Consider the following 26,532-nt stretch of genomic DNA (forward strand, 5'->3'; position numbering starts at 1 on the left):
TTGGGTTTTAAAGAGTGAGTATGGCTTATGCTAATGAGAATGGAGGTTGAGGTGAATTCCAGTGCAGAAGAAGAAACTGAAGCCTTAGAGAGGGAAAGTAGCTTCCTTACTGTCCTGGAGATTCTGAGTAACCAAGCTTGCACTCAAAACAGTGATTGTTCCACTGTACCATAGGAATCTGTGCAGTAGATGCAGAGTGTAAATAAAAGATTTATTTGATTTATACTTAATATGTAAGTGCACCAGGAATTTTAAAAAGGGTCATTAAAGAGAAAAGGGAGGAGGCTTCAAAATTTGTTTTCACTGTTGCCTTTTTTAAAGTATTAAAGTCTCCAACCCTGATAGTCACAGTCTGACATTATAGGTATAGTTTACACCTTCAGTCTTCCAAATTCTCTGCAGAAAGAATATGATTCATATTTTATCCTTAGCAGTCAAGATCAGATACCTTTTAGTGTTGTCATTTATGTGACTTTATACATTGGCTTGATTTTCTTTGTTATGTATCATCAGTTCAGTTAAGTCTTCCTGTGTTTCTCCAGTTTCCTCACGTTGTTGCTTCTTTAGAGCAAATGATAGTCCATTAAATTAATACAATGTCATCTGTTCAGCCTTTCTCCAAATAGTGGTCACTGACTTTGTTTCCATCTCAATTTGAAAGAAATATTTAAAGCTCTGACTCCTTATTAACCTTCCACACTTCAAAGAAGGTAACTTTTGAATTACTTGACAGCTTTTTTTCCATGCTTTCCTGTTTATAGGTCATATTTGACACTGGTAATGTTTACTGTCTGTAATTTAACTAGACCCATCAGTTTGCTTTCTTTAGGTGAGAAAAGTGCATTTAAAATTTGCAAACAGAATCCTTGTTACTGAAAACTATGAACATACAAGAATCTTTTGGCTTATTTAATACCATTTGTCATTCAAAATTTTCATTATAATCTTACTGTTTTACTCTTGCTTTCCTAGTTACTGGCCCGTTGATAATGATAGAGGACAAGGGAAGTTTAGTAGTTTATTTCTGTGATTTTAAAAAAATTATCTTAATTTTTTTCTTTCATTACATTCGAATATACTAATATTTCATGCCATATCTGTTTTCCTCTTAAAGGCAATGACTTGATTCTCAGTGGGAACAATAAAAAATATTGTAAAATGTGGTTTAAGAACAATCATTGGGAGAGGCCAGAGTCAGAGATTATAGAAGCCCAACAGTTATACTTAATGAATATCATCTTCAAAAAAATAGAGGGTGCTAGATATGAATGTCAAATAATATCACAAGAGATGAAATTAATTGTATTTTAATAAGAAATGCCTCATTACTGATTTGTCAGCCATTTCTGGAGCAGTTGTCTTCATGTTCATACCTCTAATTTGTTTTAGAACTAAGATAACAAAACAAAACAAACCTAGAAGAAAGAATAAATATAAGAAAAATACAGTATACAATGAACAGAGTTTCACCTTGAACTTTTATTACCAAGTTTTTAATGTCCCAAAAAATGGAAATGGAAGAAAGGACATGGATGTCAATTATAACAGTTTCATGAAGTTTGTTAAATTTTGAAAAATTACTTATTAAATGAAGACCAAAAAGAACCTCAAAAATTGGCCTTAGTCAGGAAACACTTGCTATACTTACTGGTGGGACACATAACCTCCAAGGGGATGATAAGAATGTAAACTCATTTATAAAATCTTATGGAGCCTGGTAAAAAATTAGGAGCAGTATCACTTCGTGAAATAACAAGGCGCAGTGCAAAAGCAATACAAGTTTTAAGAAAGCTTTGAGTGAAACTATCCTGGTTACAGTGTGATACCTTGGGAAAAAGCATGGGATCTTGAGTCAAATTTAGGTCAAATTTATACAGATGTAGTCTGTGTTGGGGGTAACTTCAACTTTGAAGAATTGATTTTCTCTCTGTGTCTCTCTTTTTTTTTTTTTTGGCTAGGCAATGGGGTTAAGTGATTTGCCCAGGGTTACACAGCTAGTAAGTGTTTTTATGTGTGATGAGGAATTGATTCTCAAGGTGTCTGGAGGAAGGGAGAGTATAACAAGTATGCAGGGAAAATCTTGAAAAGGTGACTGAATGAATATCAGTTAACTACTGATCGATACACATTTTCATTCCTGTTTGTGTCAAAAAATTTTACTAAATAGTTGGATCTTTGATGAAGTTATTGGGAGTTAACAGACAGGCTTTCAGAGCTGATATTTCATAGTAGACCATATCTTGACCATTACACTATTGAATGAAAGTTGTAGAAAATCTAAGATTCCAATATCTTGTTTGCTGACTCTTAAAAAAAAGAAAAAGAAAACTGATTCAGTAGAGCAAAACCTTGCTTTTAAAACTCTTTAACAGCGGTGTTGTTCATGACTGTGTCAAAGTGATACAAGGTTGCTTGAAAGATATATCTTTACTATGATGAGATGCATTAAAGTGGAGACATGTAATCACCAAAAGTGTTTCTCACTGTCATGCAGGAGTCTACAACAGACATATAAGTCAAAAAAGGATCCCCCAGCTGTGCATTTGTCCTCCAGATGTTCTTGTTTGTATGACATTGTTGTTCTTGCATCAAGCTTCAGTACTTTGTAGAGCTTTCCAGATGAGATCCATAGTTATTCTAAAGTTTGCTGTCATTGTCTAACCCAGTAGATGAAGAAAGACCAGTGTCCAAACTGACAGGTAGTTGGATGTACAACCTTGTAGTTCATAGAGGGACTGGGTTCCAAATCATGGGAACAACACAGCAGGGAGAAGCAGAATATACTAGGCAAAAAGAAAATACACCTAAAGTTGTGCTGTTGTTGTGCTGAAGGCACCTAACTTTAGCCACTTTCCTGGCCATTGGAACAAGTTGTTTTCTTGTACCCATTATGCCTGCAGAAATTTTCAGATGCTTAAAGTCATGGGAACAGCACAACAGGAAGAAGCATACTAGGCAAAAAGAAGATAGGCCTAAAGTTGGGCTGTTTTTTTTTTTTAAAGATTCATTAATTTATTTAGTTTTGGTTTTCGGCATTCACTTCCACAAGATTTTGAGTTGCAGATTTTTCTGCCCATCTCGTCCCTCCTCCAACTCCAAGACAGCCTGCGTTCTGAATACCCTTTCCCCTAATCTGTCCTCCCTTCTATCTTCCCCAACCCTCCTTCTCTTATCCACTTCCTCTTCTGTTTTCCTGTAGGGCAGGATAGATTTCTATACCCCATTGCCTGTAAATCTTATGTCCCAGTTACATGTGAAAACAATTTTTTAACATTTGTTTTTAAAACTTGGGGTTCCAAATTTTCTCCCTTCCTCCCTCCCCACCCACCCTCATTTAGAAAGCAAGCAACTCAATACAGGTTATACTTGTGTAGTCTTGCAAAACACTGCCATAGTAGTGATGCTGTGGAAAACTAGCTATATTTCCCTTCATCCTGTCCCACCCTCCCATCCCCTCCCCCCGCCCCTTTATTCTATTTTCTCTTTTGACCCTGTCCCTCCTCAGAAGTGTTTGCTTCTGATTACCACCTCCCCCAGTCTGCCCTCCCCTGTGTCATCTCCCCCAACTCCCTTGTCCCCTTCCGCCCTATTTTTCTGTAGGGTAAGATAGCTTTCCACATCTACTTGAATGTGTATGTTATTCTCTCCTTAAGCCAGATCTGATGAGAATAAGATTCACTTATTCCCTCTCACCCTCCCCCACTTCACCTCCACAGTAAAAGCCTTTTCTTGTTTGTTTTATGTGAAATAATTTACCCCATTCTACCTCTCCCTTTCTCCTTCTCCCAGTATAATCCTCTCTCACCCCTTAATTTTATTCTCTAGATATCACCCATTCATTTTCAACTCACCCTGTGCCCTGTATCTATCAATCTATCTATACATATAATTTTTTCTCCCTCCAACTACCCTAATACTGACAGAGGTCTCATGAGTTACAAATATCATCTTTCTATGCAGGAATGTAAACAGTTCAGCCTTAATAAGTCTCTTATGATTTCTCTTTTCTGTTTACCTCTTCATGCTTCTCTTGAATCTTGTATTTGAAAGTCAAATTTTCTTTCAGCTCTGGTCTTTTCATCAAGAATGCTTGAAAGTCCTCTATTTCACTGAATGACCATTTTTTCCCCTGAAGGATTATACTCAGTTTTGCTGGGTAGGTGATTCTTGGTTGTAATCCTATCTCCTTTGCCCTTGGAATATTATATTCCATGCCCTCTGGTCCTTAATGTAGAAGCTGCTAAATCTTGTGTTATCCTGATTGTGTTTCCACATACTTGAATTGTTTCTTTCTGGCTGCTTGCAATATTTTCTCCTTGACCTGGGAACTCTGGAATTTGGCTACAATATTCCTAGGAGTTTTCCTTTGGGGATCTCTTTCAGGAGGAGATGTGGATTCTTTCAATTTCTTTTTGCCCTCTGGTTCTAAATATCAGGGCAGTTTTCCTTGATAATTTCTTGAAAGATGATGTCTAGGCTCTTTTTTTGATCATGGCTTTCAGATAGTCCAATAATTTTTAAATTCTCTCTCCTGGATCTATTTTCCAGGTCAGTTGTTTTTCCAATGAGATATTTCACATTGTTTCTATTTTTCATTCTTTTGGATTTGTTTTACAGTGTCTTGATTTCTCATAAAGTCACTCTTCCAATTGTTCTATTCTAATTTTTAAGGAAGTATTTTCTTCAGTAAGCTTCTGGACTTCCTTTTCCATTTGGCCAATTTTTCTTTTTAGGGCATTCTTCTCCTCATTGGCTTTTTGGACCTCTTTTGCCATTTGGGTTAGGCTATATTTTAAGGTGTTATTTTCTTCGGTATATTTTTGGGTCTCCTTTAGCAAGCTGTTGACTTGTTTTTCATGATTTTCTTGTATCACTCTCATTTCTCTTCCCAGTTTTTCCTCTACTTCTTTTACTTGCTTCTTAAAATCCCTTTTGAGCTCTTCCAAGGCCTGGGACTGATTCATATTTTTCTTGGAGGCTTTGGATGTAGGAGCTTTGACTTTGTTGTCTTCTTCTAGTTGTATATTTTGATCTTCTTTGTCACCAAAGTAAGATAATATAGTCTGACTCTTTTTGCGCTGCTTGCTCATGATCCTGGCCAATTACTCTTTGTTAAGGTAAGAGTCTGCTTCCAATGTGGAGAATATGCTGTCCCAAGCTTCGGGGGTTTGTACAGCTGTTCTCAGAGATACTTGTAGGGACCTGTAAATTTTCAGTTCTTGCAAGGTGCTATGATAAGGAGTGAGGTGTTTACTCTTTTCCTGACCTGTGCTCTGGTCTCTTAGTGACCACAAACACTCCTTTCTGTCCTGTACCTGTGAGGAAGGTTTCCTCTCCACAGCTGCTACAAGCTCCACCCTGCCAGCGCTCCTCCTCGCCCCAGGACCACCACCCAGAACTGTGACCCAGGTCCAAGCACGGGCAAAGCAAGAGATTCCTGCCTCAGCACTGGCAAAGAGATCCATGCAATCCCCCTCTGATCAGTGACTGGATTCCCCCTCGGTCTGTGGGCTGGAAGCTCCAGAAGCAGCCGCCACCCTGGGGCTGAAGCCAGGAGTGAGGCTGGGACTGAGGTTCTCTCTCACTGCAGTCACAGACTTTTCCTACTGACCTTCTAGGTTGTCTTTGGTGTTCATGGGTTGAGAAGTCTGGAAACCGCCACAGCTGCCCATCAGTTCTCTGAAGCCTGCTGCAGGTTCGCTGAGGCCTGTTTTGCTTGAGTGCCCACCAAACTGCGTTGCTCTCCCAGTCCGGCGCCACAGACCTTTCTAATCAGCCATCCCGGTTGTCTTGGGCTGGAAATCTGTTTCACTGTCTTTTTGTGGGTTTTGCTGCTCTAGAATTTGTTTAGAGCCATTTTTACAGGTATTTGGAGGGGTTTGGGGGAGAGCTGAAACAAGTCACTGCTTTTACTCCACCATCTTGGCTCTACCCCAAGTTGTGCTGTTCTTGTGCTGCATCTTATGCTCCGGGCACGCAATTCAGCCGCCTTCTTGGCCATTGGAACAAATTGTTTTCATCTGCGTGTTATGCCGGGGGAATTCTTCACATGCTTAGGGTACACATCCTTTTGACTCACTGACAGGTTTGAGGACCGTTGGTTACCCTCAGTCTGGTTTAGGTTATCTGCCAAGAAGGTTTATCCAGGATGTTAGTCACTGTGCATGGTGAAGCTTCTTGGAACCACAGGTAGAGTGAATGAGATTGACACAAAAGGTGATAAGCATCCCTGAAAAGGGCTTAGCAAGCCCTCACAGGAAAGGTGCTAGTCTTCCTGGATACCACACACCTAACAGTGGGAAGTTCTAGTAGAGCTAATCCTTCTAGCATCACTGGTTCCAACCAGATAAAGACTTAGAAGAATCTAATTAGGATGGTTCTTTATGTGTAGATCACTCCTTGATGTAAGTCTTAGAAAATCCTTTGGTCTCCAAGCAATTAAGGAGTGTCAGCTTGTCAGCCAGATTTAAGCCAGGAGTTGGCTCAGGTGTGATAGTTATATTGGCTGTATTCCAGCTATATTACCACTCAGCAGAAACCGAGAGACCTTTTGTTTCCTATCTTTCCACATAAAATCTTCCACAAATTCCTTGTTTCAGTTTGTGTATATAAAAATCCTGGGAAAACACTCCAAATGGACAGTGAACAATTTAGCTCAGAATTGAAGAAAGAGAAGATTGAGTTGCCTCTGAGAAACTGCAAAGTTCTTTTAATGATACCAAGCCAATAATGATAGCAGCGAAAGGCCTGTCTTTTTAAACCAGTATTCTTTTGGTAGTACAGTATGACTGAATGCAACACTCTTTAGAGGATTGAAGTTGAACACATGACAAAGTAATTTAGCGTATGAGTAGACCCTGTGTGGCACACTTATGAGCACAGATAGATAGCAGTCATACAAGCTGAGCAGATATGTACGATTGCAATCTGCAGTCTTGGAAGGAATATACAAATCACTAAAATTATGGATTAAGTAGATTATGGTTTGTAAAGTATTTATGGTTTCTGCTTTTATTTGAGATAATTTGTTCTCTAGCATGTGATCAGTTTTTCTTAGTCTCTTGAAACTGACAAATATACGTACATATGTATCTTGTCTAGGGTTGCTATTCAAATCTTTGTCTCTCTAAAATCTGTCTTTCCAAAATTTTCTCAGGTTTATAAGTTGCTTCTTTATCTTCCTTCTGGATTTGTGGAGACTGGCATAGAAATGCTAAGGTGGTCTAAAATTAGTATCTTATTTTTCTATGACTTTTTTTTATTGAAGTTTGCTTTTCTGCTAAGAACTTAATTGCTGTACCATTTGATGCTTATATATTTAATGGTTACTTTTCATTATCTTTGGTGCCTTTGATCACCACATAGTTTTTCAACCAGTCTCTCAGTGTTTTATCTATGTGGCTAATTGCCTTATCGTGAATCATTATTACAACTCTTGCTTTTCAAAATTTATGTTGCATAATAGCGTTTGTTCCAGCCTTTAAATTAAATCCATATGCTTTCATCTGTACTTTATATGTCTTAATTATAAACAATGGATTTGGGGGTTTGGGATTTTTATACCCTTCTGCAGTTCATTCTTTTTATTGGTGAATTTGACCCATTAACATTTATGATAGAATTCTTATATTTGGTTTTTTCTCCATTAGATCCTATTATTATATTTTTCAGTTCTCAATGCAAGCTACTTATACAGTTTGTTCTAATATAGAGCTCAATCTTATTCCTTCTCACATCATAAACTTCATAAATAGTATCTTTTATTTTATTTTATAACAAATCAATCTCAACCATTCAACCTCTGCTCATACCAAAGACAGGTCCAGGGATTCTGTTTTTATACATACAATTTTTTCCTTTAATTTTTTGCATTTGTTTTTTCCTTATTTTAGATAAGAATCTGGTTTAGAAATTACTCCTATCCTTTTTCCTCACGTGGTATCTGATTTAAAAGAAAAATTACATTCAGTGCTCGGGATGATTTTATTGATCCCTTTCAAGGGATTTTTCCTCATGTCTACTCTTTGGTTGTTATTTTTCTTTTTAATAATCCTTATAACAAAAGTTACTCGTGTAAATTTCTTACGTCATGTTAATATTGAGTTATCCTTTAGTTACATTCAATTCTATATTTCCTTGTTTAAATTTGAACAGATCAATTAGCATGCCAGGGGTTCCACCTAGTTTTTTCTTCATCATCTTTTCACAAATTTACAGGATAGTCATGGGGCGTATGGGCTGTTTTCCTTTGCTTTTTGGAAGATGTAATTGTTTTAATTCTTAGCCTCATTAAATAGTCTTAGGTTATTTAAATTGGTGCTTGTAAACATGTAAATGGCATCCTCCAGTCTTCTTGAAAGGGACTATCTTGATTGAAGCCTTGACGCTTGATGTCTACAATTTTGAAGAGAGTTAAATAAAATTGGTGTTCTTCATCTGAACCTGAGACTGTTAATTTGTACTCTGCCCCCTCTGTTTAAAATTTTTTGACAATTTTCTTGAGTGTTTTTCTAGAATTTTTGTGTTTTCTGAGTAACAACTCACCGTCTTACTAGACTCTTAAGTGCCACATCTTGTTTTTCTAGAGAGCTGAGATCTTCCAGTCTTATCATTAAATTTTACTCTCTTCCATCTCTGCATTTTATTTGCTTGAGTCACTCTCTTCTGGGAGTCTACTGTTTTGTTGAGATTTTCCATTATGTCATCTACTCTTTTAATTTTCGTGCTTGTCTAATTTTAGAGTTTGTGTTATTTCCAAGTTTTCCTTCATATCTCTTACTGAGATTCTAAACTACTCTGGAAGTATATTTCTTGGTGTGGTCCTTTTGTTGTGGAGATTTTACCTATTTTATTTGTTTTCTGTGGGCTTTTTTCTTTTCTTCCTTCTTTTTTTAAAAAAATTGTTTATTTATTTTTAGTTTTCAACATTCCCTTCCATAAAATTTTGAATTCCAGATTTTCTCCGTCTCTCCCATTTCCCCACTCCACAACAGTGTGCAATTTGATATAAGCTCTAGCTATACATTAATATTAAAACTATTTTTTTCTCTTTTTGTAAAGGTTTCTTTCTTCTTTTTTCTTTATTGTATCTTTCCTCTCCTTTTGATTTTATTTGAACCATATTGTTTTAAGATGGAGAAGATCTGGGTTTGGTCATAATTATCTAGTTTTGGCCGAAGTCTCAGGACTCTCTCAGTTGAGCTTTGTTTTGGGTTCCCTACTTTGTCCATATTTGGAGTTTGTGGTGATAAGCTTGGGGCTGGGGGCTGTTATGTTTTCCATAGACTTTAGTAGTCACAGTGAAGACAATACTTTTACTTCCATTCTGGGTCAACAGGTTTTTGGTATGGCTTCAGAGTCATAAGTTGACCTTTTTTTTTTTTAAATTTCTCTCACCTTTCCCTTTCTTTGTTCCTCATTTCTCTTTTTCTTTTGTTATTGCCATAAAATAGAATCTCTCCCCTTCCCCCCAAAATATTGGGAAAGTTTAACATATAGAATTATATGCTAAAGAATGAAAAAGGATAGAAAGCTCTGAAAAAAAAAAGATTTTATCTATGTGAGACAGCTGTTATTTAATCTTTTTTGTCTTTTACCCTTTTAGGTGTTGAAGTGCCATCTAAAGATTCTTTGCCAAAGAAGAGGCCAATATATGAAGATAAAAAGAGGAAAAAACCACAGCCACAACAAGAAAATAAAGAAGGTTAGCATTCTACCTAGATTCTAGCCTTAAAAGTTTTGTTCACCTTCAATTTCTTGGCCTCATCTGAAGTCAGACACAAATTCTATTGTGACTTTCAGCTATTAGACTTCTACTGCTTTAAAAAAAAAAAAAGTAATACTTTCTCTAATTCTTGCCAATTTCCCATCATTGTCACCAACCAACGCATTATCTTTTTTTTGTTGATTCTGTATCCTCTTTTTAGTATGATCTAGTTAACTGTAGTATTCCAAAATAAGTTGTCTTGTGTGTCATTAGAAGCTGAAAGTACAAAAGTTAAAATTTCTCATCCTTTGTCCCTTTTCCAACCTCAAGTTTTATAGATTATATCTTAAGAAGAAAAAGTTTGAATAGGAATATATTGAATATGTTTATTTTGTCATTAGAATTCTGGTGCTTTTTCCTTTTTTACTCTATATTTAGCAATAGTTTTCAAGTTGTAAGAGAAGTGATGGAAATAACCTTGTACCTTAGTAGCTTTTTCAGTAAGTAAGTATTTATTTTATTTCCTGTTTTCATTAGAAACAATAGATGTGAGTGTTCCAGTAGAAGTTACAGAACAAGCTATTCCAGAAAAAGAAGAGTCCCTGCCTCTTGTGGAACCAGGTCAGTAGCATGAGTGAAAGACAGCTGGGGGGATCTCACTCTTGAATGAAGAGGACAGACATTCCATAACACTTTGTTCCATCCTTGTTTAAAAAAACAAGTAGACCTTTTACGTTTCTTTTTTCCTGCTTTTCTGTATACCTTTTTTCTCCCAGTTACACTACACTGGTAATGGTAGGCATTCAGATTCATCTGTTGATTTTTTTTCCTTTTTTTTTGGAAGCCTGAAATCATGGGGAAGGTGGGGGGCAGGTAACTAGAAGACATGAAATTCTAATTTAAAAACCATGGAAATAATTTTGAAGCCAAATTAACTACAGCTTTAAAAGGAATTTTGAACTTTTTCAGAAGAGAATTTGCAAGAGTCCTACTATTTTAATGCATCCAGCCCCCTAAATGGGAAAAATGTTTAAAATGTATAATTTAACATATAACCATTTTTGAGAAGTTGCAGATAAAAATATTTTACCTTTTTGCAAACTTACATATGCCTAATATGTACTTTTGATCTGAGTAGAGAGGAAAAGGGTATACACAAATTCTTAAGATTCATAATGAAGAACACACAATTCCATATCTTACCCACATCCACATCCATCTTCGTATCTTAGCTGAAAAGCACTTTACTTATCTTCACTAAGTTTTGTTGAGAATAGGGCATAATTAACTGACCTAGCAGTACATCACTGGGGAAAGTTCTGAATTTGGGGTCAGTGGACTTGGGTTTAAATCCCAGTGATTTTGTGCAAATTAGTCTTCATCTTCTCTAGGTTTCATCTTCCTTAACAGGAAGGTAAGGGGCTTGGACCCTCTGGTTCTAAATTTGTAATCCTAATAATAAAATCTTTTTGTATGAGTTCAGGAATTAAAAAGAAAGTCTACATTAAGTTCTAGAATTCCTTCAAATGGAAACTCAGTGAATTCGTATGTGATACTTGATGGCACAGAATTCACAGTTCTAATAGTTGAGATTTTTTTGTTCAGTTCTTTTATTGGTTGTGTCCAACTCTTCATGACCTCATTTGGTGTTTACTTGGCAAAAATACTGAAGTCATTTGCCATTTCCTTCTCCAGCTCATTTTCCAGATGTGGAAACTGAGGCCAAGAGTTAAGTGACTTGCCCAGGGTCACACAGCTAGTAAGAGCCGAGCCAGATTTGACTTAGGAATGCTGTGTCTTCCTGACTCCAGGCCCAACACTTTATCTACTTCACCACTTAGCTGTCCAGTTGAGATTTAATTATTGTTGTTTACACTTTGAATATGGAATGCCTGTGCAAAAATGCAGAATATCTTAATTGGAGAAAATTTGGGATTTTTATTAAAGGTAAATAGTAAACAGTTTCTGCTTTGTAGATATTTTCCAAAGTTGCTTATGTGTTTCACTTTATTTTTATTTTCTATAGAACAAAATTTTAATTGTGTTAAAAACTTCGTATGATTAAGTTTCTGCATATTTGATTAATCTTTAATTTACAGAAGAAGAAGAAGAAGAAAGTGAAGATACTGGGTTGGATGATTGGGAAGCAATGGCTAGTGATGAAGAAAGAGAGAAAGGTAGGTTTTTAAAGTGCGTGTTTCTAGGCTTAGATAAATAGTTTTTTATTTGTGTGTATGCATGCATGTGTACATATGCGTTTGTTGGCAGTAAGTCGTTTACTGAAAATACAGTCCAAAATTTTTCCTAAAATACCACTTTTCTGCTTTATGTTGGAACATATATTAAAGCTGTTGCTGATGTTTCCTAGCTTCATCTAACTTGTTCTCAGCCCAGTCCATGAAAGCCTGTTGAGCCTAAAATCTGCATGTACTACAGTAGAGTACATAATGCTTTGCCTGCCAGTTTGCCAGGGCCTCTCATGGGTTCTTGGCTGTCTCCTCCCTTGCTAGGAAAGGACTTTCAGAACTCCAAGTCATTTCACTGATGGTGGCCTGGGGCCAGGAACCTGATGAGTTTTGAGCGGGGTTCATAGTGTCACAGAATTTCAGAATTAAAAAAGGGAACTTTGTGGCCCTCTTGTTAGACTTCTGCTGAAACAGAATTCCTTCTTCCTTGTTGGGGAATTTATCTTAAATCCTAAATTTTCTTCTTTATGACCTTTTCTGTTGATCCTAGTTTTGCTGTCTGTGATTAAACACTGTGATTAGCACAGCTAATCCCTCTAGTGCATGAAAACCTGTTAAGGAGCAGGTTTATTGGTTTTTTTGAAAGATGCTATGGTACTGGTTAGAGGTCTTGAGGGTGAAATTGGGGATGAGAAATAGATCAGAGATGTGAAAGAATGGGCAAATTAGGAAAACAGAATTTGGCATTTAAATGAAGGCTCAGGAATTTATCTTTCCCTTTCCTATCCCCCTTTGAAGTTGCCTTGAGAGATCAGGGGGAAAAGAATGGTTAGATTGCCAGCTTTTTAGGTGGCCTCTTTGCCTTAGCTGTATTTCATCCCATTCCTCTGGATCCTGCATTTTCAGATTGATAAGCCATATAGGTTTCCTAACTTGTAATTTGGCACCAAATTATTTCTACACCATCTAACATTTAACATTGATATATATGCCTTATTAGTTCTGGATGTATTATTTTATTTTTGGATAATGAAATTACCTTTTCATTAGGGACTAAGTATTTCTAAACCACCTTTTTTTAAATGGCCAAAATATTTTCTTGACAGAAAGAAACACTGTGCATATTGAAGTAAAAGAAAACCCTGAAGAAGAAGAGGAAGAGGAGGAAGAAGAAGAGGAAGAGGAGGAGGAAGAGAGTGAGGATGAGGAAGATGAAGGAGAAAGTGGTGGAAGTGAAGGTGATGATGAAGAAGAAAAGGTTTCAGATGAAAAAGATACTGGCAAGCCATCAATAGACAAAAAACAAAGTAAAGAACTCAGCTCTGAGTCTGAATATGACTCAGATGATGACCGAACTAAAGAAGAGCGGGCCTATGATAAAGCAAAGAGGAGAATTGAGGTATAGTCTCTCTCATATTCACCCCTCCTCGCTCTCTGTGTCCCCGCTTCTGCTCAGAAGGGCGTGCATACTGCTCCTTCTTTTGGTAAAGGAGGATGAATTTTCTTTCATTACTTAGAGTTCTTGTTTTCTGCACACTTTCAGAACCAGGTGACTTTATATATTTGGTATTATCCTTTTTTACGGGACTTTGCCTTCTTCCCAGCTATGTTGAAACATCACATATTTGAGGCTGATCAGTTACTGCTGATGACCTCTTTTAACTGTTAAGTATTTTGACTTTGTTAGGGGAGCAGGACTGTGTCTCTCCCTTCCACCCCACCCCCCAAATCTGGCATTACTGTTTCAAGGTTTTAAAAAATTTCATCCTTAACTGTAATTGATAATCCAAAAGTATTCTGAAAGCATGCTTCTTAGCAGTGTTTGGTTCTGTAAGTATTATTTGTGGATTTATATTTGTTGTCTGATATTTAAAGGAAGGGTGGGAGAGGTGATGGTATCCTTGCAGGAAAGGGCATTTGTGGACCACCTTTCTCCAATATATTTATATCATGCAAACAGCTAAGAGCAATTTGATATTATAGCAAGTCCCTGTACCTGTGTTTACGTAACACGTTATTTTGTGTTCTACTGTCTGGAACTTACAACATAAGTCTAGTCCCTTTTCCACATGGTTACCCTTCATTGATGAGAAATACAGCTGCAGTATCACCCTTCTTCTCCAGACTGATCCTTATCGTGTTATCTGGTTGTGATCGTGGTCATCTTGTTTCCCTCCTTAACCCACACTGAGGTGTTTTATTTTAGTGTCTTTCTCAACTAAGTCTCTGAACTTTAGATGAAAGTTTACTTTTCTCCAGAACTGGGCGAATGGATTATTCCCTTTAGAATGGACCATATGCCTTATGATTTCTGCAGCTTTGCCAGTGTCTCTTTCTCTCTTTTTGCTCTCTTCCTCTCTCTCTCTCTCTCTCTCTCTCTCTCTCTCTCTCTCTCTCTCTCTCTCTCTCTCTCTTTCTTGTTCTTTGTCCTTTCTTTTCCTCCCTCCCTCTCCTTAGTCTCCCCATTTCTCTTTTTCTCCTAGAACTTTCCATCAGGGTTTGAGAGGAAATAGTAGCAAATGTAGCGGTAGTGATTTGACTTGTCTGACACCTGTTGCTTTCTGTCTTCATATTTCCTCTAGCTCTTTGCAGGTAGTGCTACATAAGAAGCACTTGCTGACTAATGATCTTGTATGAGTAACGTATGTATAATGGTTGTATAGCGGACCCTTTAATTACCTGTTTGTCAGGTTTGCAGAGTGACTGTACAGACATGTCCAGATAACGTAAGCATACTAATCTTTACTGGCTCCCCGATAGCCATCAGCATTTTTCAGATGTTCCTTATCTTAATGATGCTTTCTGTAGAACTTATACACCATATGACATATGCTTGACAGCAGGTTATCCTCTGGAACCTCATGTTGGAAAACATAAGTACTCTATAGGACTTCTAATGAAAGCCATTGGAGGGTTTTTCCATAGAAAAATCATCCAGAAGTCATGACTTACTGCTTCTTTATTTCAAAGTAGTATGCTTACATTAAAAACATTTTTTTTTCTTGGAATTACTTAACTTCCCTATCTTTGCATTGATGGTGTGAGGCCTAGGACTTGGTTAACTATCCATTTTGAAGTTATTATGGAAGATGGAGTAAGATGTTGGTTTAACCTTAATTACTGCCAAATAGCTTTCTGGTTTTGCCTACAGTTCTTGTCAAATAGACACATTCTCCCCAAGTAATTTATGTTCTCAGATTTTGCTGTACAGAAAAGGGTTATAAGCTTGATGTTTCAGAGAAAGGAGGAAGCAGTGAAATGAGAACCTTACATTTCTTTCTATAAGAGGATTTCATTAGAGAAGAATGTATTAGAAGAAAACAAAGCCTTGGTCTCAGAGGACAAAACAAAGGGGGCCAAAGGCTGCTGAGTGGCACTCAGAAATCTTAAACACTTCTACGGGGTCACAAGGGGTGCCATGCGCTTCGCTTCTCTGATGTTGTAGCATAATTGTTTGCACACTGAACAGCTAAGCATTTCTTTTCGTGGCAAAAAGGCCATCCAAATAATGACTTAAGTAGAAATGAGGGCTGCTGCACTGTACATAAGGATCCTTACAGGTGCGTATTGACTTAGAAAACTACATATTTAACAGTGTTTTGTATTTTTATTTATTTTGTTAACTACTTCCCATTTTGATTTAGGCTACACTTGGAAATATTGCAGGCTGCAATGTGTAGGCTACGTGTTTTATACTTTGGCTTAAACTACCCAACAGGATGAAAAGGCTAGGTCTAAGGTAAATTTTGAATTAAGAAAAGATGTGTAGGTTGTACAGAATCTGTACATAATAAGGTTATTTTGTCTGAAGTAAAACCAAGAGGCAAAAATACACACCATACCAGTGAATAGATGAGGCTGACCCTTGACCTATAGCTGGAAAGTTGTAAAAAATAATTTTTAGAAAAGAACCTGCCGAAGTAGCTTTCATAACTGTGGCTAGAGAAAATAATTCATAATCAAACAAGTGATAGAGGCAGTCCCCCCAAAGGCCCGTAATGTTGATTTTATGAAACTGAAAATCTTTTGTACTACCAAAATCAAAATTATTGCAGCTCATGTAAGGAGGGAAGATACCAGTTTAAGGAAAAAACTGTACATCATATAGCTGTCAATAAAGGCTTGGTATCCAGGATGTGTAGAGGGATGTGAGACAAAGAGCCATTTTCCAATGGATGAACCGAAGATCAGAATGAATAGTTCCCATCAGAAGAACTGAATACTGTTAACCATTAAGAACCTTACTATCAATTGCTAATAACAGTTTTTGGACTTTCTGACAGAAATACAGATCAGAGTTTTAACTCTGAGGTTTCACTTTATACTTAAGAAATTGATAAAGATGATAGGATGTTAATAGGCAATGCTGGTCGTCCTGCTTGAAGATAGCCACACTTAATACACTGTAATTAGGTATATATCGATGGAGTTGGTGAATTGGTCCAAACATTCTAAAAAATTACTTGGAGTTACTTGAGTTATTTGGTAAGCATTTCTTAATTGCCTGTTATGTGCCAGGAACTGTTGTAAGTGCTGAAGAAAGGCAGAAGACGTCAGTCCTTCTCCTCAAGGATGTCACAGTCTAATGGGAGAGTCAATATGCTAATAAATACAGTCAAACTATGAACAGGATAAATGGGAAGTAATTAATAGAGGGATCCACCAGAATTCATAGGAATTAGGAAAGGCTTCCTGTTTCAGAAGGTAGGATTTTAGCTGAAACTTGAAGGAAGTCAGAGAAGCCAATAAAGAAGGAGAGATGAGGGAAAACATTCCATATTTAAAGAACAGCCAGAGAAAACGTGCACAGTAGGGAAATGGAGTATCCTGTTAATGGAACAACAAGGAAGAAGGCCAGTGTCACTGGATTGAAAAGTGCGGAGTGTGGGGGCAGTGATAAGGTGTAAAAAGACTGGAAAGGTAGGGGGCCTAGGTTAGGAAGGGCTTTGAATGCTAGATACACTGTTTTGTTTTTCATCATGTATGTGATAGTTCCCTGGAGTTTATTGAATATGGAGGCAATAAGGTGAGATTGCAACTTCAGGAAAATCCCTTTAGTGACTGAACGGAACATGGACTATAGTAGGAAGAGATTTGTGGCTGGCAGGCCACTTTATTATTAGCAGCCTATTGCCATGGTCCAGGCGTGAGATAATGATGTCTTGCTGCAGGATGGGGGCAGTGTGAGAGACAGAGATGTTCCCAAGGTAAAATCGCTAGGCCTTGGAAGCAGATTGGATGTAGTTAGTCAGAGAGAGCAACAAGTAGAGGATGACACCTAGGTTTTAAGTTTGTCCGCCTGGGAGGATTGTGGTGGCCCTCATAGCAATAGGGAAATTTGGAACGGGGGGAAGATTTAGAGGGAGGCATATTTAGTTTTAGAGACGTTTAGATTTAATATGTGTGCAGGACATCTAGTTTGGGTTGTCCACGAGACAGGCGAAGATACAAGACTGGATCCAGGTCTGCAGAGAGGTTAGGGCTGAATAAGTAAATTTGAGAATCGTCAGCATAAAAATGATAATTAAATCTTTGGGAGCTGGTGAGATCACTAAGTGAAGCGTGTAGAGGGAGAAGAGAAGAGGGCCAAGAAAGGAGATTGAGGAGTGGTCAGACAGATAGAGGAGGATTTCCCTTGAGTCTCTTAGATTCTTCCTTTGGACCGCCTCACAAAGGAAACCTTTCTAGAACCTTATTACTGAAGGTTTGTTGCTACATGCACACACACACATGTACACACACCCCGATATACGACAAACACAGTTAACATTCTGCAAGGAGACTGCAGTAATGGTTCAGAATCTGAAAAAATGCAATCTGTGATGCAAATTTTTATCTGTAGTATTTGGGTGGAGATTTAGATTCTGGTACCAGTACTGTCACAAGCTGAATGGTCTGGGGCAGCTAGATGGTGCAGTGAATAGAGCACGGGCCCTGGATTCAGGAAGACCTGAGCTCAAATGTGACCTCAGACACATACACTTACTAGTTGTGTGACCCTGGGCAAGTCAGTTCACCCCATTGCCTCACAAAAACAAAAAAAACAAAAACAAGCTGTTTGGTCTTAGCAAAGTCCCTTAATTTCTCTTGGCAGTTTCCTCCCTTCCTGATAAAGTTTTAGGCCAGGTATTCTTCAGAGTCTTACCTGGCTAAAAATTGAATAGTGGTGAAGGTTTTAACTTAGGTCTTTCCTTTCCTTCAGGGTTTGCTCTACTTGCTATTTCTTCATCAAACCTCTACAGACCTTTTCCTCCAATTTCTGCTATCCCTCTACAAGAGTAAAAGCTGACTTTTCTTAAACTTTTCATGGCATTTTTCCTGGACCTCTCTCTTACGTATCTCATTTTCCCTCGTATGATTTGGGGGCGCTCATGTCTTCAATTTTTTGTGCACATCTGTTTTTCTCTTTCAGATTATAAGTCTTTAAGGGCAAACTGTATTTCAAAGCTATCTTTGTAACCCAGTACCCAGCATGGTGCCTTATACGTAATATGTTTTGTTAAATTAAATTGAAATATTTAATTTTATTTCTTTCTGTCTTAGAAACGGAGACTTGAAAATAGCAAAAATGTAAATACAGAAAAATTAAGAGCCCCTGTTATCTGTGTACTAGGACATGTAGATACAGGAAAGACTAAAATTTTAGATAAGGTAAGAAAATAGTTTACGAACTATGCTTTTAATTTTTTAGTGGGTTAATTTTGTCGCTTCATTTCTAGACTACTATTGTTTACATACATTGTTAAAAATGTAAATGAATTATTCTTAGAAATAATTAAGAATTAAAATTGTTTAAAAATGTTCCTCATGTTGCATTATTTTTCTTTTTTTCTTTAGTTTTTGAATGCTTCTTTGTATTTATCATTTTCTCCTAGCTCCGTCATACTCATGTACAAGATGGTGAAGCAGGTGGTATTACTCAGCAAATAGGAGCCACTAATGTTCCCCTTGAAGCTATTAATGAACAGACAAAGATGGTGAAGAACGTAAGTATGGGGGGGGCACTTTGTAGTTTAGATTGTAGTCTTCAGAATGTAGATAGTGCTTTCTAGATTTGATCTGAAATTCTGAGTTTCATTTTTATGTATCAAATAGTGTATATGCTATATTCTCCATATTTAAAAAAATGTAAATGTAAGTGTTTAGATGCAATTATGTTCCACAATTCACATTAAGTTAGAATTAATCTAGCCTGACTTCCTTATGTAATCAAGGAAATTTGTATACCTTTTGAGGCATTTTTGTAAATATCTTAAATTGAAAATATTTGAATTTGCAACATATATGCTAAATGAATTTTCCATAGCTTGAAAACTGTTCATAGCAGTGGATAATGTGATCTTTTGATTGCAGTTTGTTTATATACCTACTTATAAGGAAAACCAAATATTGTTGTACTGTATAAATAGCATAGGCTCAGATATTTTCTTTAATTTGTCAAATTTGAGGTTGATATGTGTGGCTTGGAGCGTGTAGCCAGAATTTTAGAATCTCTTCGAAATTGGACTATATAAATTTCAAACTGCTTGATTGCCCCCTTTGATGATTTAGCTATTTAAAAAGGCATAATAGAACTTAGGTTTCACTCTTTTATAAGTTCTAGTTACAAAGTAACTGAACCTTTTATGGTATATTTAACAAAAGGTTTTTCAGAGTTGAGTATTTCTGTTACATTGTGTGTGTGCACGTGCACATCTTACCTATTCAGTTCTATATGTCACAGATAAATGCTGGGGTTTGCTAATTATTTAATCACCTATTTTATTTTAGAGCAAATTAAACAGAAAAAGAAGGACTGAACATTTGGGTTCTCTTAGTGTTGAAAGCAATGTAGCTAGCATATAAATTGATGGGTTGCTTTCAGTGAGGGTCTAGCTTTTTGAAGTATTGTGTTTGTGCTTCTTGTATATTTGTTTTGTCTTATTTCCTAATGTTAGTTTGACAGAGAGAACATAAAGATTCCTGGGATGCTTATAATTGATACACCAGGCCACGAATCTTTCAGGTAAGAACAAACTTAAAAAACCTCAGTTTTTACTCTAAAGTGAAGTTCTCTTCAGCTGTTTTCTTCAAATGTGTTAAATAATTTCCCATCTATGGTCAATTTGACTTTTGTTAATTTGTGATGTACTGTTGTGTTTACAGGTTTTCTGAATTGAATGTATGCATACAAATTGATATAGGAAATAATAATGTTAGTGGTGTGAACTTTTTTTTCTACTTTAATTGGGAATATCAATCACTTTTATTGTATGGAAAGTAGATATGACTGTGGCCTCAGGGCAGTAGCTGCTAATGCTCAGCCCAAGAATCAGATAGTGCACTCCTCTAGTCTTTTGTTTATATTCTTTGAAGTCTGTTGGTGAAACTGGTGGAGATATCAAAAGAATTTACTTTAGGTCTGATTCACTGACATAGTGTATTGTTCATCTCATTTTGATCAGATAATCACACATTAAGGTTACTGTCATGTTTGTACCACATTTTCCACTTAGTTCTGTTAATATTGATTATACTGAGAGGGTTAAAAGAATTCTGAAGCAGTGAAAAAGAGCACTGAGTTTGAAGTCAGGATTTGTGTTTCAGTCCTGGCTCCACTGCTGTGATTTTGGGCAAGTTGGTTAATTTCTCTGAGTGTCAGATTCCTTCTTTATAAAAGGAAACATTTAAGTCACATGGCCTTAAGGTCTTTTCCAGCTTTAGATAGATGATCCTGCAATCTGAGTTAAGTTTGGGAGTCTCTGTTTCATCTTCTTATATATACCTTTTTTCCCCCTCCTTTTTTAATAGTAATCTTAGGAACAGAGGGAGCTCACTTTGTGATATTGCCATTTTAGTTGTTGATATCATGCATGGTTTGGAGCCACAGACAATTGAATCTATCAACCTACTGAAATCTAAAAAATGTCCCTTCATTGTAGCACTCAATAAGGTAAGCTGTCTCTTAAGAAAGTGCGTGTGTGCATGTGTGAGAGAGAGAGAGAGCGAGTGAGCGAGCAGGAACATGTACATCAAGGTTTGTAATGTAGTTGTGTAGTAAAATTAGTTGCAGTTATAGTTATTGTTCTCAAACTCTGTAAATACTTTTGGTTCAGAATCTAAGGGCACGTGAAAAGTTGTTACATATGAAAATTAAAAAGTGTGTTGGTATATGTGTGTGTTTGTATAATGGTGCTTGAAGTGACTTCATTTCTTTTAAGTGTCAGTTTTATTACCATTGCCAATCTTGTTAAGACATGATTGTGTTTGAATCTTGCTGTTTCTTAGCTTTAAACAGGAGAAGGAATTAAGAGGAAAGGGTTATATCTGAAGGTTATGTTTTATGCTTTACTCTTGCTTGTTCATTTTTTATTTTAATTTTTTTAGTCTGTATGTTTCCCCAGGGACTTGTGGCCTCTTGAATGTAGCTCACTGTATTAAGAGATTTTACCATCTTCATAATATGAAGTCTCTATCCCCAATTCAGTGACATTTATTTATAATAATGTTGCTCTAGAAGTTTCACGTTCAGCACCTACACTTATAAGTTACTAGGCATTTTACTCTGTGTAATTAAGTTGAAGACAGGATTTGATCTTTTGTTTGCCCAAATCTGGGTCAGCTACGTGGTACAGTGGATAGGGTTCCAGGTCTGGAATCAGGAAGAACTCAGTTCAAATCTGACCTCAGACACTTATTAGCACTGTGACCCTGGGCAAATCACTTAACCCTGTTTGCCTCAGTTTCCTCATCTGTGAAGTGAGCTGGAGAAAGAAATAGCAAAGCGTTCTAGTATCTTTGCTAAGAAAACCCCAAATGAGGTCACAAGGAGTTGGACATGACTGGAATGAGTCAACAACAATTGCCCAAGTTTATATAGCCAATTCTACAAGTAGTAAGTACCTACTCTTTGCTTAGGACTGTGCTATAGACGTGTTGAAGGAATATAATATGATCTCTGCACCAGAGGAACTTATAATCAATGTAATTGATAAGTTAATATTTTAGCACACCAAATACTTCGAGAATGATAAATCTAAATGTGATCAATCTGTCAGTAAACTTTATACTAAGCACTAGGGATAGATAGTAGGACCTTACAGTGTAATGAGGGGAGGACAGCACATTAAAAGTTGGGAGGTGGGGAGGAAAGGATACAGGAAGACCTACAGTTGGGTATGATATAATGAGGTAACTGCACTGGTTGGCCTCCTTAAATCAGGGATGTAGGAGGAGCTCTTAGATTTTCACTCTCTACCATCTCCAATCAGGGGTCCCTGGGCCATAGAGATATGGAGGAGGTTATTAGTTTCATGGTTTATGGTAAGTCAGGATGGGAAGTTATAAAGTGCGTTGTTAAACAGGTGCTAGTGTATAACATTAAATCACTTTGATATTATGTCATCTAATGCAGTACTTGGAGGATGTCATGGTCATTTTCTGGATATGCTCCTGTACTGCTACTGATCTTTTTTTAATAAGCTTAAATTGATGTCTTGTTTTTTAAACATCATTACCATAATTCTTCCAGTGTCCCCTTCCAATGAGCTATCCTATATAACAAATAACAAATATATAATGCATATTAAAAAGATGTTTTAAAAAAGGAAAAAGAAGAAAAAAAGCCCGTATAACTAAGCTACATCAAAAAAAAATCTGAAAATGTCTTCAGTGTACAGATCTTGTTGACCTCTCACCTCTGCATAAAAGTGGAATGGGGGGGTCTTCTCTTAAGTCTTTGAACTGTGCTTCTTAATTTTACAGCTTTCATTTTTCGTGAGAGAGAATATGTGTGTGTTTGTGTGTGTGTGTGTGTGTGTGTGTGTGTGTATTTCCATTTATTTTGGTGTAGGCATTGTGTATATTGTTTTCTTGGCTCTTGTATTTCACTTTGCATTAGTTTGTGTAAATCTTTCCATGTTTCTCTGTTCATCACATTGATCATTTCTTACAGCATAGTCATGTTCCACTGCCATTCTGTCTTTCGTCCTGTTACGTGTTTTAAAGCCCCTAGTAGATTGTAAGCTTGTTGAAAGCAGGAATTATATAATTTTACATCCTTGTATCTGCAGTCCTTAGCATAGTTCTTACACATACTTTTAGCATCAGTCTTTTTATCCCTCCACTAACCAGTTAACAGTGCTAGTCAGACCTAGTACAGACAGGGTCATCCCCAAGGAATTGTGGTTGACTGTCATCACCACCAGCAACCACCTCATTCTGATGTTGGCTAGGCAGTGGTCAGAAAGCAGTAGTGCCCACCAGACCCATGAGGAGGCCCAGACTTGATCATATTAGATACTTAATCGTTACATGAATTGCATATGTTGTGTTTCTCAGCAAAAATGTTAGAAATGTTATTAGTGATGAAACTTTTCTAGATTGATCGATTGTATGACTGGAAAAAGAGCCCAGATTCGGATGTGGCGGCAACTTTAAAAAAGCAGAAGAAGAACACCAAGGATGAGTTTGAGGAGCGGGCAAAGGCCATCATTGTGGAGTTTGCACAGCAGGTTAGCTCCTCTTTCTTCAAATAAGGCAATGAAATGCCATAAAAACATTTTTCTTTTACTGTTTTTTCTGATATATAAATGAAATAGCATTTTTGTTTTCTTAATTCCCTTTTCTGGCCAGTTTCATGGAGGTGCATCCAATAGCCATCATTGCGCCCTTTGTAAGCTTTTTTTAATTTTGGAAACTTGAATTGAGATGGAAAGGAGGCCATCTAAGTTCCTTGTATATAACTTAGCATTGCTCTTCAAGTGAGCTTTTTGAGCAAATAGTGATGGGGTTGTGACTCAGTGTTTGCAGATATCATTTGTCGGTTTCTAGATAGTCTATTCTTTTTCTCGGTTTTTAAATATTTTTATTCCCCCCGCTACCCACGCGTACACACACACACACACACACACACACACACACACACACACACACACACACACAGAGTCCGGCATTTTCTCAGTGATTTTGCTTTTGCCTTTTACTCACCAGGGCCTGAATGCTGCTTTGTTCTATGAGAATAAGGATCCTCGTACTTTTGTTTCCTTGGTTCCTACCTCGGCTCATACTGGAGATGGCATGGGAAGTCTGATTGCACTTCTTGTTGAATTAACTCAGACTATGCTGAGCAAGAGACTGGCACAGTGTGAGGAACTGAGAGCTCAGGTTATGGAGGTAAATAGCATTTTAGAAATTCTTTTGCTTCCCAAAAGACCTGTCTGATGGGGATTTCGTATCATTGTGTTTTCCTCTTTGTAATTTTAATGTACAAGTTAAATAGTGGCATGTAGCTCATTCACTTAAATAATGTATCTTTTCTAGGTTAAAGCACTTCCTGGCATGGGTACCACAATAGATGTAATATTGATAAATGGGCGTCTAAAGGAAGGAGATACAATTATTGTTCCTGGAGTGGAAGGTCCTATTGTAACCCAGATTAGAGGTCTTCTGTTACCTCCTCCCATGAAGGAACTGCGAGTGAAGGTATGTAAGGTTGGATGGTTCCAAAGACTGTGACTTTGCTCTTTTACCTTTAGAAATGTCACTGTTGAGATCTGCCATCATAGGTTCCTTATAAGACTCTCTTGCTGCTTTAAAGAAGGAGCGGGGAGGGAGATTGTAGTAGAATCTTAATGTTAATATTTTACACTTTTTATTTTGTCTCTTCAGAACCAATATGAGAAACATAAAGAAGTAGAAGCTGCTCAAGGTGTAAAGATTCTTGGAAAAGACTTGGAGAAAACATTAGCGGGTTTGCCACTGCTAGTGGCTCATAAAGAGGATGAAGTCCCAGTTCTCAAAGTAAGAATTAAAAAAAATTTTTTTTTGTAGTTAAACACATGTAATTGTAACAAAGAATACAGTTATGGCCTCTTAAGAAAGAATTTAAATATTTCTAGCTGTTGGTGCTTTTTAAATATCTCAGTCATTTACAAATTAAAATTTCTTCTTCACATAACATTTTTGTTGTTTCCTCAGAGACATAGCTCAAGGAGTAGCTGAAATTGAAAGATTTCCTATATTTCTGAACTTTTTTATATGCGGGAGGGTTAATTATAATAATATACCTTCATAGTTGCAGTCTCCTTTTTGAATCAACTGTGCCTCAAACAGGTAGGGCAATTAGAATCTCCATTTTACAGACAGGAAGCTTCATGTATAGATGATAGTGACCCTTAAGCCGTACTATTTTCTGCCACACAGTAAATCTTTTAGAGCTTTGTTAGTAATCTCCAGTAAGGAATACTCAACCTAGAGGAGTAGAGATATATGACAAAATGGATTTGTTTGGTTGTTATTTTGTTTATATTGTTATTTTATTGGGAGAGAGATCATTTGAGCCTCGTTTTTATGTTTTCTTTTCAAGGATGAGCTGATTCATGAATTAAAACAAACATTAAATGCTATCAAATTAGAAGAAAAAGGTGTCTATGTGCAGGCTTCCACGTTGGGCTCTTTAGAGGCATTACTTGAATTTTTAAAAACTTCAGAAGTGCCAGTAAGTAACAATGCCCAACTTAATGTTAATTAAATGACTTGTTTGTCAATGACTGATATACTTCTGTCTTACTTTTCCCATCCTCAGGATTCTGAATCTTGGGCTCCCATTGCTGACCACTACTTAATTCCCATCCTCTTCAACCTAATCTCCTACTTTTAAGCTACCCAGACCTTACCCTGTGCCCTCTGGGATGCCAGTTTCTATAATTTAAGAAACTAGATTTCATTCTGAGTCTTTTTGTCCTTCTTGCTCCTTCTCCTTATTACACTCATAAAGCTCTAGCTTCCTTCTGACATAGCTTCCCTGGTTCTCTTCTCCAGCCCTGGTTGTACTTTGACTCAAAACCTCCAAATCCCAGACATGGTTGAGGAGTTGTTATTCTTTGTTCTCCATTGTATGCTCTCTTCTCCGAGTTTCGTTCCGTCTTTATTTATCACCCTGTCAAGATTGTGGAGGAGTGCAGGCCTCTGAGACATCCCCTTCCTCTCTGAGTTCAGTGCCTGGCTCACAGTCTTCCTCCCTGTAGCCTGTGCTCCTGCTGGGGGACTTGAGCATACAGGTAGACAGATACTCCCTCAAGCACACGAGCTTTCCATTCCTCCCCTTATTCATTTCCATGACCTGCTTCTTTACCCTGCAGACAATGAGGGTTACACGCTTGATCTTGCAGTTGCCCACAAATGCACCATTTCTATGTTCACGAATTCTGAAGTTCTTTTATCTTATCATAATCTGCTCTTTCTACTTCTCCCTGTGCCTAAGACTCATTTGTCCCCCTCACTGTGATCTCCAAACTCTTCCGTTCTTTGCCCAGCCATCACCTTTCTGCTGGCTGTGCCCTCTTCCCCTCGCCCTCTTGACCCCTGAATGCATCGCCCTGCTCTCTTTCTCCTTTTAAATCCCTTGCTCCGGTGTTCAACCAAAGATCTTGCCCTGCCAAATCCTCAGCCTTGTGGAATTCCCACTGCCTTCTTCCTTTATTCTTTCACATGTCCTGCTGAAGTAAGCCTAAGAAAATCACGAACCTGCTACCTGGCTTCGCTACAGATCTGTGTTGCATAACCTCAGCTGGTCCAAGGCAGTCCCTCCTCAACTTGCCATCCCACTCTCCTCAGGGGCTGTTTCAGACCATACATCCATCCCTCCTTAAAACTCCAAGC

At 37.3% G+C, this 26,532-nt stretch overlaps 1 protein-coding gene across 1 annotated transcript in view; it reads left to right on the plus strand.

Moving 5' to 3' along the window:
- EIF5B (eukaryotic translation initiation factor 5B) overlaps positions 1-26,532 on the plus strand; it is a 79,141-nt gene that overhangs the window by 43,212 nt on the left and 9,397 nt on the right. The window contains 13 exon segments of the mRNA XM_020992848.2: positions 9,605-9,703; positions 10,244-10,327; positions 11,806-11,883; positions 12,999-13,291; positions 18,436-18,543; positions 18,768-18,878; positions 19,830-19,897; positions 20,683-20,824; positions 23,253-23,384; positions 23,863-24,045; positions 24,193-24,354; positions 24,541-24,672; positions 25,238-25,369. Coding sequence (XP_020848507.1) covers positions 9,605-9,703; positions 10,244-10,327; positions 11,806-11,883; positions 12,999-13,291; positions 18,436-18,543; positions 18,768-18,878; positions 19,830-19,897; positions 20,683-20,824; positions 23,253-23,384; positions 23,863-24,045; positions 24,193-24,354; positions 24,541-24,672; positions 25,238-25,369 — 1,724 coding nt within the window.

Source organism: Phascolarctos cinereus, unplaced genomic scaffold, assembly GCF_003287225.1.
Source record: "Phascolarctos cinereus isolate Bilbo 61053 unplaced genomic scaffold, phaCin_HiC Scaffold_726;HRSCAF=1367, whole genome shotgun sequence".
NCBI lineage: Eukaryota > Metazoa > Chordata > Mammalia > Diprotodontia > Phascolarctidae > Phascolarctos > Phascolarctos cinereus.